At 43.5% G+C, this 13,042-nt stretch overlaps 1 protein-coding gene across 2 annotated transcripts in view; it reads left to right on the top strand.

Moving 5' to 3' along the window:
• Window positions 1-13,042, top strand: part of ESYT3 (extended synaptotagmin 3) — a 319,908-nt gene that overhangs the window by 269,975 nt on the left and 36,891 nt on the right. For both annotated transcript variants that reach the window (XM_069224322.1, XM_069224323.1), the window contains exon 21: window positions 10,480-10,585. In XM_069224322.1, coding sequence (XP_069080423.1) covers window positions 10,480-10,585 — 106 coding nt within the window. The remainder of the gene's footprint in view (window positions 1-10,479; window positions 10,586-13,042) is intronic.

Genomic DNA, 13,042 nt, shown 5'->3' with positions numbered 1-13,042 from the left:
GACAAGGAAAGTCACAAGTTTGCAGCAGGTAAAAGGGTCGCGGCACAAGCAGCCAACCAATGGCGCATCGCCAATTCACAGGCCTTGCTGGCTAGATATGATAGGGCTCATTGGGACGAAATGCAACATTTCATAGAACACCTACCTAAAGAGTTCCAAAAGAGGGCCCAACAAGTGGTGGAAGAAGGACAGAGTATCTCTAACAATCAGATACGGTCAGCAATGGATGCAGCCGACACAGCTGCTAGGACTGTAAATACAGCGGTCATCATACGGAGACACGCATGGCTACGCACCTCAGGATTCAAGCCAGAAATTCAACAAGCGGTGCTGAATATGCCTTTTAACTGACAGCAGTTGTTTGGGCCGGAGGTGGACACTGCTATCGAGAAACTTAAAAAGGACACAGATACGGCCAAAGCCATGGGCGCACTCTACTCCCCACAGAGCAGAGGCACATTTCGTAAATCACAGTTTAGAGGGGGGTTTCGAGGACAGAGCATAGAACCCTCAACCTCACAAACAAGACCCACTTACCAGAGTCAATATCAGAGGGGACGTTTTCGGGGACAATACAGAGGGGGACAATTCCCTAAAACTAGAGGGAAGTTCCAAAGTCCCAAGACACCGCAAAATAAACAGTGACTTCAGCGTCACAAATCCCCAACACATAACACCAGTGGGGGGGAGACTAACAAATTTTTACAAAAACTGGGAGGAAATAACAGACACGTGGGTCCTAGCCATTATCCAACATGGTTATTGCATAGAATTTCTACAATTTCCTCCAAATGTCCTACCGAAAACACAAAATGTCCAAACAACACATGGATCTATTACAACTGGAGGTCCAAGCGTTGTTGCAGAAAGATGCAATAGAATTAGTACCAATTCATCAGAAAGGAACATGAGTTTACTCCCTGTAATTTCTCATACCCAAAAAAGACAAAACTCTCAGACCTATCCTAGATCTCAGAACATTAAATATTTACATCAAATCAGATCACTTTCACATGGTGACACTGCAAGACGTGATCCAATTTCTCAAACAACAAGACTACATGACAACATTAGACCTCAAGGATGCGTATTTCCATATACCTATACATCCTTCCCACAGAAAGTACCTAAGGTTTGTAATCCAAGGGGTACAGTTCAAAGTGTTGCCATTCGGAATAACAACAGCGCCAAGAGTTCTTACAAAATGCCTGGCCGTAGTGGCAGCCCATATCAGAAGGCAGCAAATACATGTGTTCCCGTACCTAGACAATTGGTTAATCAAAACCAATACGCAAGAACGGTGTTCACAACACACAAACTATGTCATAGAAACCCTTCACAAGCTAGGTTTCTCACTCAACTACAACAAATCACACCTACAGCCGTGTCAAATACAACAGTACTTAGGAGCAACAATTAACACAACAAAAGGGATTGCCACTCCAAGTCCACAAAGGGTACAGGCATTCCAAAACGTAATACAGGCCATGCACCCAGAACAAAAGTAGAAGGTAAAATTAGTGATGAAGCTACTAGGTATGATGTCCTCATGCATAGCCATTGTCCCAAATGCAAGATTACACATGCGGCCCTTACAACAGTGCCTAGCATCACAATGGTCACAAGCACAGGGTCAACTTCAAGATCTAGTGTTGATGGACCACCAAACATACACCTCGCTACAATGGTGGAACACTATAAACTTAAACAGAGGGCGGCCTTTTCAAGACCCAGTGCCTCAATACGTGATCACAATGGATGCTTCCATGATAGGGAGGGGAGCACACCTCAACCAACACAGCATCCAGGGACAATGGGACACTCAGCAGAGACAGTTTCATATAAATCACTTAGAACTACTAGCAGTATTTCTAGCGTTGAAAGCATTTCAACCTATAATAACCCACAAACACATTCTTGTCAAAACAGACAACATGACAACAATGTATTATCTGAACAAACAGGGAGGAACACACTCAACACAGTGGTGTCTCTTAGCACAAAAGATATGGCATTGGGCGATTCACAACAACATTCGCCTAATAGCGCAGTTCATACCAGGAATTCAAAACCAGTTAGCAGACAATCTCTCTCGGGATCACCAACAGATCCACGAATGGGAAATTAATCCCCAAATACTAAAAATGTACTTCCTAAGATGGGGGACACCGCAAATAGACCTATTTGCAACAAGACAAAACGCAAAATGCCAAAACTTCGCATCCAGGTACCCACAGGCTCACTCTCAAGGCAATGCGTTATGGATGAGTTGGTCAGGGATATTTGCATACGCTTTTCCCCCTCTCCCACTCCTTCCGTATCTAGTAAACAAATTAAATCAAAACAAACTCAAACTCATACTAATAGCACCAACTTGGGCACGACAACCTTGGTACACAACACTACTAGACCTCTCAGTAGTGCCTTATATCAAACTGCCAAACAGACCAGATCTGTTAACTCAACACAAACAACAGATCAGACACCCGAATCTGGCATCGCTGAATCTGGCAATTTGGCTCCTGAAGTCTTAGAATTCGGACACCTAGTCCTTACACAAGAATGTATGGAGGTCATAAAACAAGCTAGGAAACCAACCACAAGACATTGCTACGCAAATAAGTGGAAAAGATTTGTTTATTACTGCCATAATAATCAAATTCAACCATTATACGCATCTGCTAAAAACATCGTAAGCTACCTACTACACTTACAAAAGTCCAAGTTAGCTTTTTCATCCATTAAAATACATCTCATTGCAATTTCAGCTTATCTGCAAATTACGCACTCAACTTCATTATTCAGAATCCCAGTCATAAAAGCATTTATGGAGGGTCTGAAAAGGATTATCCCACCAAGAACACCACCAGTTCCTTCGTGGAACCTCAACATCGTATTAACACGACTCATGGGTCCACCTTTTGAATCCATGCATTCATGCGAGATACAGTACTTAACATGGAAAGTAGCATTTCTAATAGCTATCACATCTCTCAGAAGAGTAAGTGAAATACAAGCCTTTACTATACAAGAACCCTTTATTCAGATATACAAACATAAAGTTGTTCAACGAAGACTTGTTCGAAGAAAAACAACTTGTAACACTCCGAGCCCAACACTATATGGCGGGATGTGCACAGCATGTGAATCTGCAGCGTCTCATGCCACGAACAGATGTACACTGGGTAAGTGACATTTTATATATATATATATATATATATATATATATATATGTGTACGATGGCATGTGTAGCTGCAGATACACATGCTATGCACAGGTCCTGCCATCTAGTGTTGGGCTCGGAGTGTTACAAGTTGTTTTTCTTCGAAGAAGTCTTTTCGAGTCACGGGACCACGTGACTCCTTTTCCGCTCCATTTCGTATGGGCATCCACTCCATCTTAGATTGTTTTCTTTCCGCCATCGGGTTCGGACGTGTTCCTCTTCACTCTGGTTGTTCGAGTCGGAAAAACGTATAATCCATCGAAAATCGTCGGATTTGTTCTCGATCGCGTCTCACATCTTCGGTTGCCCTTCGGGGCACCCGCGCCCAACTTGGGCCTGGGCGGCCCGACCGCAAGTGTCGTCGAAGCCTTATGGACCGGACCCCGTTCAGATTCTGCCCTCGGTGCCACGCCAACTATCCCTACACAGATCAACATCTGGTTTGTAATCTGTGTTTGTCTCCAGATCATCAAGAGGATACTTGTGAAGCCTGCACATCCTTCCGTTCGAAAAAGACCTTACGAGACCGAAGAGCGAGACGGTTACAGATGGAGTCCAGAAGCGCCGAACACCTCGACGCAGAAGAGGAAGTGATGATTCACACCGCCATCTCCGTTCAGGGATCCGATTCCGAGGAGTCCGACGTCGACCGACCACTAACAGCGGGCCAGCATGTGAATACGCTTGCCCCGACCCAGACCAAGACCAAACATGAGGCCTTGGGGACGCCACTGCCGGAAGGCTATGGCTCAACCCGTAAAAAATCGACCGTTGACCAAGTAACACCTTTGGCACCGAAAAAGGCCACGCCCGGTACAAAGTCTTCGGACTCAAGCCGAGACACAGGCTCCGAAAGCACACGGCACCGACCCATCGAGTCGAGACCCCGAAAATCCCTTTCGGAACTGTGGCCAACCACTACTCCAGGCCCTTCGGTGCAGAAAAAAATGGCTTCGGAGCCGAAAAAACATTCCTATACAGAGGAGCATGGACTTTCAAAACAGTTAAAAGAAAGCCATAGATTTGAGGAAGAGCTACAACAAATGGAGGATTTCGATGACAAACAAGCCAGGATACAGATCCACAAGGACACTGGCAAGATCCTCACAGCACCTCCTCTTAAAATAAAAAGAAAACTGGCTTTCCATTGACGTTTGGACACTGATCAGCCAATGGCTAAAGTGCCAAGAGAGAAATCTCTGCCTCCCCAGTTTTCTCCTCAGCAGTCTCCTCCTCACTCTCCTCAACGGACTGTCTCCCCACCTGCTACACCCACTGCACAGTCTCCAACACACACTATGCAGTCACATCAGGACACAGATCCATGGGATCTTTACGATGACCCAGTATCAGACAACAGCCCAGAGTGCTACCCATCTAAGCCATCCCCACCTGAGGATAGCATCTCGTACACACAGGTTCTAGCTAGGGCAGCAGCTTTCCACTACGTGAGCATGCACACAGAACCTCAAGAGGACGACTTTTTATTCAATACATTGTCCTCGACCCACGCCACATACCAAAGCCTACCCATGCTCCCCGGTATGCTCAAACATGCCCAGCAGATATTCCAGGAACCGGTTAAAGGAAGGGCTATAACCCCAAGGATAGAAAAAAAATACAAACCACCACCCTCAGACCCAATGTATATCACACAACAGCTGTCCCCCGATTCAGTAGTGGTCAGCGCAGCGAGGAAAAGGGCTAACTCACTGTTCTCTGGAGATGCACCCCCTCCAGATAAGGAAAGCAAAAAATTTGATGCTGCAGGGAAAAGGGTGGCGTCGCAAGCAGCCAATCAGTGGCGCATAGCTAATTCGCAGGCCCTCCTCGCTAGATACGATAGGGCTCATTGGAATGAGATGAAGGACATTATTCAACATCTCCTCAAGGAACACCAAAAGAGAGCCCAGCAGGTAGTAGAGGAGGGAAAGGCAATTACAAACAACCAAATAAGATCAGCGCTAGACTCAGCTGATTCACCCGCAAGGACTATAAATACAGCTGTCACCATTAGGCGGCATGCATGGCTCAGGTCATCCGGTTTTAAACCTGAAATCCAACAGGCCGTCCTCAACATGCCTTTTAATCAGCAACAATTATTTGGCACACAAGTGGACACAGCCATAGATAAAATGAAAAAAGATGCAGACACTGCTAAAGCGATGGGAGAGCTTTACTGATCCCAATACAGAGGCACATTTCGGAAGCCTCAATATAGGGGAGGCTTCAGGCCACAGCCCTCCGAGCCATCCACCTCCCAATCCAAGCCCTCATACCAGACACAATACCAAAGAGGGGGATTTCGGGGATCCTACAGAGGACAATTTCCCAAATCCAGAGGAAAATTCCAATCCTCAAAACAAGCCACTAACAACAAACCGTGACTTTGTCATCAACTTCCCTCAATACACTTCCCCTGTGGGAGGAAGACTGAAAATGTTCCACGACCAATGGTTAGACATCACAACAGACACATGGGTACTATCCATTATCGAACATGGTTACTGCATAGAGTTCACACAATTCCCTCCGGACATTCCCCCAAAAGTGCACAAACTTTCATCGCAACATCTTGCAATGTTTCAAACAAGCCGTAGAACTAGTGCCACATCATCAAAAAGGAACAGGGGTTTACTCCCTGTACCTCCTTATTCCCAAGAAAGACAAAACGTTAAGGCCAATATTAGATCTCAGGACTCTCAACCTCTACATCCAATCAGAACACTTTCACATGGTGACACTACAAGATGTTGTCCCATTGGTGCAACAGGGAAAATTTACGTCAACACTGGATTTAAAAGATGCGTATTTTCACATACTCATCCATCCAGCTCACAGAAAATATCTCAGGTTTGTTATACAAGGAAAACATTACCAATTCAAGGTATTACCCTTCGGGATAACAACAGCCCCCAGAGTCTTTACAAAATGCCTTGCCGTAGTTGCAGCATACATAAGTAGACAACATATGCATGTATTCCCATATCTTGACGATTGGATAATAAAAGCCAACACTCAAAAACAGTGTCAACATCACACACGTTATTTAATAGATACCCTACACAATCTAGGGTTCTCAATAAATTACCAAAAATCACACCTGCAACCATCGCAAATTCAGCAGTATGTAGGAGCTACACTGAACACTCATAAGGCACTTGCAAGTCCAAGCCCACAGAGTGCAATCGTTCCACAACATATTGCCAAAAATCCAGCCAAATCAGCACTACACTGTCCGTTTTGTCATGAAACTGCTAGGTATGATGGCATCATGCATCGCCATTGTCCCAAACACAAGGTTACACATGCGGCCCTCACCACAGTGCCTCGCAAAACAATGGTTGCAGGCACAGTGTCATCTCCAAGATCTAGTGTTGATAGACCGCCAAACACACATTTCGCTTCAGTGGTGGAATCCCACAAATTTAAACAAAGGGCGGCCATTTCAAGACCCTGTGCCTCACATCATTCTCACAACAGATGCATCAATGATTGGATGGGGAGCACACCTCAACAATCACAATATTCAGGGACAATGGGACAACAAACAGAAGCAGCTACACATAAATCACTTGGAACTGCTAGCAGTCTCCCTAGCACTAAGAGCCTTTCAACCTCTTCTTGCTCACAAACACATTCTTGTCAGAACAGACAATATGACAACAATGTACTACTTAAACAAACAAGGAGGAACCCACTCATCACAACTTTGCCTTCTAGCACAAAACATTTGGCATTGGACAATTCACAACAACATTCACCTGGTAGCCAATACATTCCAGGGATTCACAATCAGTTAGCAGACAACCTCAGTCGAGATCACCAACAAACTCACGAGTGGGAAATTCACCCCCAGGTACTCCACAAATACTTTCGTCAGTGGGGGACACCAAACATAGATCTGTTCGCCACCAACCACAATGCAAAATGCCAAACCTTCGCGTTTAGGTACCCACACCCTCAGTCCAAGGGCAATGCTCTATGGATCAACTGGTCAGGGATATTTGCTTACGCTTTTCCCCCTCTCCCACGCATTCCATTTTTGGTCAACAAACTGCGTCAAAACAGACTCATACTTATAGCACCAACGTGGGCAGATCTCCTGACACAAGACAAACAGCAGATCAGACACCCCTATATATATATATAAAAATACAGAAAGTTCCACTTTCTTCCGGCTTCATCCACCAAACGGGGCTGGATCCCATTTATAGATTACAAAATAATCTTTCAGGGTTGTCACACCAAAAGGAAAGGCCACACTCAGCATGTCTGCATCCTTACATGAAAGTTTTATTCGGTTACGCGTTTCAACCCAAAAACGCCTTTCCTTTATATGCAGAGTATACTTTTGTTAGTTTATAATTCATGGTTAATCAGCCATAAACATATTACTCATGTCATTTTTGTCATCAAAATTACATCATCTGTAGTATCCTATAAACAACGGGCCATCACTAATACATAAGCTTTATAAATATCAACTGAAAAGAGGAAAAAAAAAAGTGAAGTAGGAAATATCCTAACACTAAATAAAATAAACTCAAGTGCACAAATTTCTTCATTTTTATTCTATATGATTTAGTGGAAGTGCATAAGGAGTATAAACATTTAATTCAGTATAAAACTGGCAATTTCCAATTTAAAGCAGACAAGAAAAGGACAAAATTTTGAGTGCGGCCTCTCCTTTTGGTGTGACAACGTTGAAGGATTCTTTATATATATATATATATATATATATATATATATATATATATATATATATATATATATATATATTACACACCATGGTCAAATCCACATTTTCTGATAAATTACATCGATTTTTACTTTTATTGATTTTGTTGTCTTCCACAAACCACCTCAGCTTTCCTCAGTACAGAAATGTTCAGACACCCAGTGGTACATGGCAGTACAGCAGTCAGCTGTTATTTAAAAAAAAAAAAAAAAAGGAAGATTTGAGAGTAATCAGAAAACGGATAGTTGAACCTAAATGAAGAGCCATCATAAGGGGAAGTAATTTGTAGTGAGAGGAGATGGAGGAACACTGACTAGTAGGCGGAGTGTACTGTTAGAGAAGCACTTGGACATTGAATGGAGACCATCTATTTGGTGGGAAATGAAACATGACACAGTGCTTCTAGTGAGAACGTTAGGATGTAGCAATTAACTGTGGTGATTTGAGAAGTTACAGGAGGGTGAGGATATAAATTTGTCTTTGATGCAATTTTGAGATGTAGAAGAGGACCTTGGTAGACTATATACTGTGAAAGCTGGATTGCAAAGGGTTGTCAAAGTTTTTTTTGCAGCAATGTAGGATTTGATTGATAAAAACTATTCTATTGGGAGTAGCAAAGAATTAATTTGCAGTACTTTTGCCACTCTTGCATTCTCAGATAGAACACAAGCAGTTCGTTTTATGTGTGTTCCAGAACCACATTGCCCTGAAGCGGTGGGGGAATTTTTTTTATAGTGAGATAGATGGCCCGCTGGGCAAAGTATTGTCCACCACAGGCCAAACTGCAAACTTGGGGAAAATTTGGGAACATCATTATAACCCTCTCGTTCCCTCTCCCATCGACATACTTCATGGACTGTTTTTTACATGTTTGTGCTATGTCTCCACAGGTAGTTGATGGTTACCAAGCTTTGTAGCTCTCCTATTTGCTCACACACACGTACGTTGTGGTACTACATATGGTAGAATTGAAGCAACTATACTGAAAGTATTGAAGGGATACAGTGCAAACACCTTTGTCATTCGCAATAAGGTGAAAAAGTGGCTTAGATTAATAAATTGCTAACGTAAAACAAAGTGATTATGCTGAACTGTGCTTTACTTTATTTCGAATTTCAAGTGACTATTGATATACTAATGTAATGTTTTTACAACACTGATGTGTCCAGTAAAAGTATAGTTTGAAATGGAAAATAAAAAATATATATTTTCAAAACAAAATACACTTTATTGTAATGCTACATTTAGAGGCCAGTATGTGTTTCTTCAGTATCTTACTGACTTTTTATTTTTCAGACATTGTGTAGCGATAAACTGCCTACCAGATAAAACTCACAAAGTAGAAGACTGGATTAAGGACACAGTAGAATGGACAGTGCGATGTCCTGTGACACAGTGTCAATGATGTCACCTGGCTTGTGCTCCTTGTGCAAAATCCTTGAAATGTTATATAATAGCATTCCAGAGATGTCGCTTGGGCTGAGCAGAGGAGTCGGCTGGGGTGTTTGAATAAAGCTCTTACCTTAACTTTCTCCATGGTCGTCCTGTGCCTTACTAAGAAACATTTTCACAGACAGTAGCTGAAGAAATAGGGATGCGTATGCACAGACCTTACTATAAACTAGAGGAAGATGTGTTGTACAGAAAAGACTACACTAGAGATCTGATTTATCTAACACTAGATCAGCATAGACTAGTATCTTTTCAAACAGAGTGTAGAAGGAATTGTCAACTGATCGAGATTTCGCAGTTGTGATGAAGTAGGTGCTTATGCAGTTCCTAAAACAAAGATTATCTATGTGAACTCATGAATTGCAATCGAAGTGTATTTGTTTCCTCTACTAACTGTCCTCCTTGTGATGCCCATATCATTATGTCGTTTTGTTAACATCGAAAGATGTTAAAAGCAATTTATGGAGTGATTACTTTTTTCTTGTTTTTTTAAACAAGTGGTCTTTTTTCACCATTGGCAATATTAGTTTGACCACTGTAGTTCTTTTGAGAAGAGGCAGGTCATTGACAGCTGAATATTAGATTTACCACTAATTACACAAATTAAATCTTTTTACTAGTGTTCTGGTAATCCCAGATTGTGCATACATAAGAGTTTGCACTCAAGTTACGATTGGAAGCGGTGTGGATTTACCAGACTCTTGACATGTTTTCATTATGTAGATTTTATCTGATTTTCATCTATCAAAATTTGCATGAGAAAAGGGGTCAGAAAAAGGGAAAATATTTGATAATCGGGTACACAAACTCGGCTACTGCATGGTATGCCTCATTCCAACCTTCCCATCTTAAAATTGATTGGTAAGGAAGACTGCACCTGGGTGAGGGAGGGGCATTGGAAATGATGGGGCTTAAGGGTGCTGAATGGTGGGAGTCGAGTGAGGAACCAATTTCCTTTGTAAAATGATAATCTGCTTTCAGACAAAATTCTGCATATCTCTCCTTGCTCTATGGAAAGACTTGTAGACAAAGAAAATTAAATATTTTTCCCTGCCGTTTCAGATTTGAGTTTTTTGTGTCCGAGGAAGATGTGAAGAGGAGGACTTTGGATATTGCTGTGAAAAACAATAGGTCATTTGTTTCACAACAAAGGAAAGAACTTGGAAAGGTTTGTGCAATTGCCAGAAAACGTTTGTTTTTGATTTATTACTATTCGTGAAATGTGGTTCTGCACCATTTCAGTAAATATATGTGTTGATATGCAGTCTAATTACTTCTGACGGACATATGCATACCTGCATCACACAGAAGGAATGCACACAATATCAAATAGGTCTTGTCTATGCAACAGCTATTGGCTTTGCCAGTGTGTTTTAGCCATGTTGTACACCAGCGTGACTGCTGTTCCGCATTGCTAAAAGTTTGGGGCATAGAGGAGAGTAGCGTAGAGTGGAATGGCAAAGGGTTGAGGGGAGTAGCACATTGTCATGTACTGGTGTGGCATAGGGTGGCATACAGTGGAGTGGCACTAAATTGAGTGGGCTGTTGTAAAGTGCATTGGCCTAGAGTGTTGCAGAATACAGTGGTTTAGAGTGCAGCAGTACATATTTCAGTGTGTGTACAGTGCAACTCTGTGGAATGCAGTGGCGTAGATTAGAGTGTTGCACAGCAGAGTGCAGTGGAGTGGGTGAGTGTATAGTGTCATAAAGTACAGTGGCTTGGAATGCTATGATGTAGAGAGGAGTGGCATAGAGTGCAGTGCTATTCTATCACATATTGATCTCCATGTGAAAAATAAATACTAGTAATTTGGGAACTTTAGACTATTGGTAATCAAGAAAATCTGTACTACTCAAATCTGCCCCACTACAATCAATAAGAATTCTCCCCACTCCAGTCTGCCACACTCCAAACCAAAACAATCTGTCCCACTCCAATCCTCCCCACTCCAATCTGCCCCGATCTAATCCATAACAATACACCCAATCCAGTCCACCTCAATCCAGTTCACCCATCCACTCCATCCCACACCAACCCAATCCACCCCACTCCAACCCACCCTAACACAATCTGGCCCACTCCAATCCAAAATAATCTGCCCCACTCCAACCCAAAACCATTTTACCCACTTTAATCCAAAGAAATCTGCCCACTCCAAACCCAAACAACCCTCTCCAATGCAAACCAATTTGCCCCACTCTCAATTCACTCCAATCCACCCCTCTCCATCCCAATTCACCCCAATCCACCCCCCCTCCATCCCAATTCACCCCACTCCAATCCACTGCACTACAATCCAGTCCACCCCAGTCTAGGCCAGTCCATTGTACCACACCCCAGTCCAACCCACCCCACAACAATCCACCTCACTCCAATCCAGAACAATATACCCCCCAGCCATCCAAAACAATATGCCCGAGTCCAGCCGGCCCCAGTCCACTCCATTCCAAAACAGTCTGCCCCACTCCAGTTTGCCGAATCCAAAACAATTTGCACACTCCAATTCAAAACAATCTGCCTCACTCCAATCTGCCTTGCTTAAATCCAAAACAATTTTCCCCACTCCACCCCAATTCAATCCAAAACAATCTTTACCACTCGAATCAGCCCACCTCCAATCCAAAACAATCTGCCCCACTCCCAGCTACCCCACTTCAGTCGCCCTATTCTAATCCAAAACAATCTGCCCATTCCACTCCACCCACCCCGATGCAAAACAATCTGTACTACTCCAATCTGCCCCACTACAATCCATAACGAGTCTGTCCCACCCCAATCCGCCCCACTCCAATCTGCCCTGATCCAGTCCAAAACAATACACCCAATACAATCCACCACCCCACTCCATCCCAATTCACCCATCCACTCCATCACACACCAACCCAATTCACCCCACTCCAATCCACCCAACTCCAACCCACCCCAACACAATCTTCCCCACTCCAATCCAAACCATTCTGCCCCACTCCAATCCAAACCAATCTTACCCACTTTAATCCAAAGAAATCTGCCCCACTCCAATCCCAAACAACGCACTCCAGTCCAAAACAATCTGCCCCACTCTCAAATCGCTCCAATCCACCCCCCTCCATACCAATTCACCCCACTCCAATCCACCGCACTACAGTCCAGTCCACCCCAGGCTAGGCCAGTCCAGTGTACCCAACTAAAATCCAACCCACCCCACCCCACAACAGTCCTCCCCACTCCAATCCAGAACAATATACCCCTCCAATCCAGAACAATATGCCCCACTTTGGTCGGCCCCAGTCCACTCCTTTCCAAAACAGTCTGCCCTACTCCAGTCTGCCCAATTCAAAACAATTTGCCCCACTCCAATTCAGAACAATCTGCCCCACTCAAATCCAAAGCAATCTGCCCCACTCAAATCCACCCCGCTTCAATCCAAAACAATCTGTACCACTCTAATCAGCCCCACTTGAATCTAAAAAAAAATACGCCCCTATCTGTCCCACTGCAATCCATTTCAGTCTGCCCTATTCCAATCTGCTTGATTTTAATCCGAAACAATATGCCCCTCTCCAACCTGCCTCACTCCAATCCCAAACAGCCCACTCTAATCCAAAACAATTTTCCCCAATCCAATCCCCCACTCCAATCCACC

This window comes from Pleurodeles waltl, chromosome 3_1, assembly GCF_031143425.1.
Source record: "Pleurodeles waltl isolate 20211129_DDA chromosome 3_1, aPleWal1.hap1.20221129, whole genome shotgun sequence".
Lineage (NCBI taxonomy): Eukaryota > Metazoa > Chordata > Amphibia > Caudata > Salamandridae > Pleurodeles > Pleurodeles waltl.
Note: the sequence above shows the minus strand (reverse complement) of the source record. Positions and strands in the feature narration are given on the sequence as shown.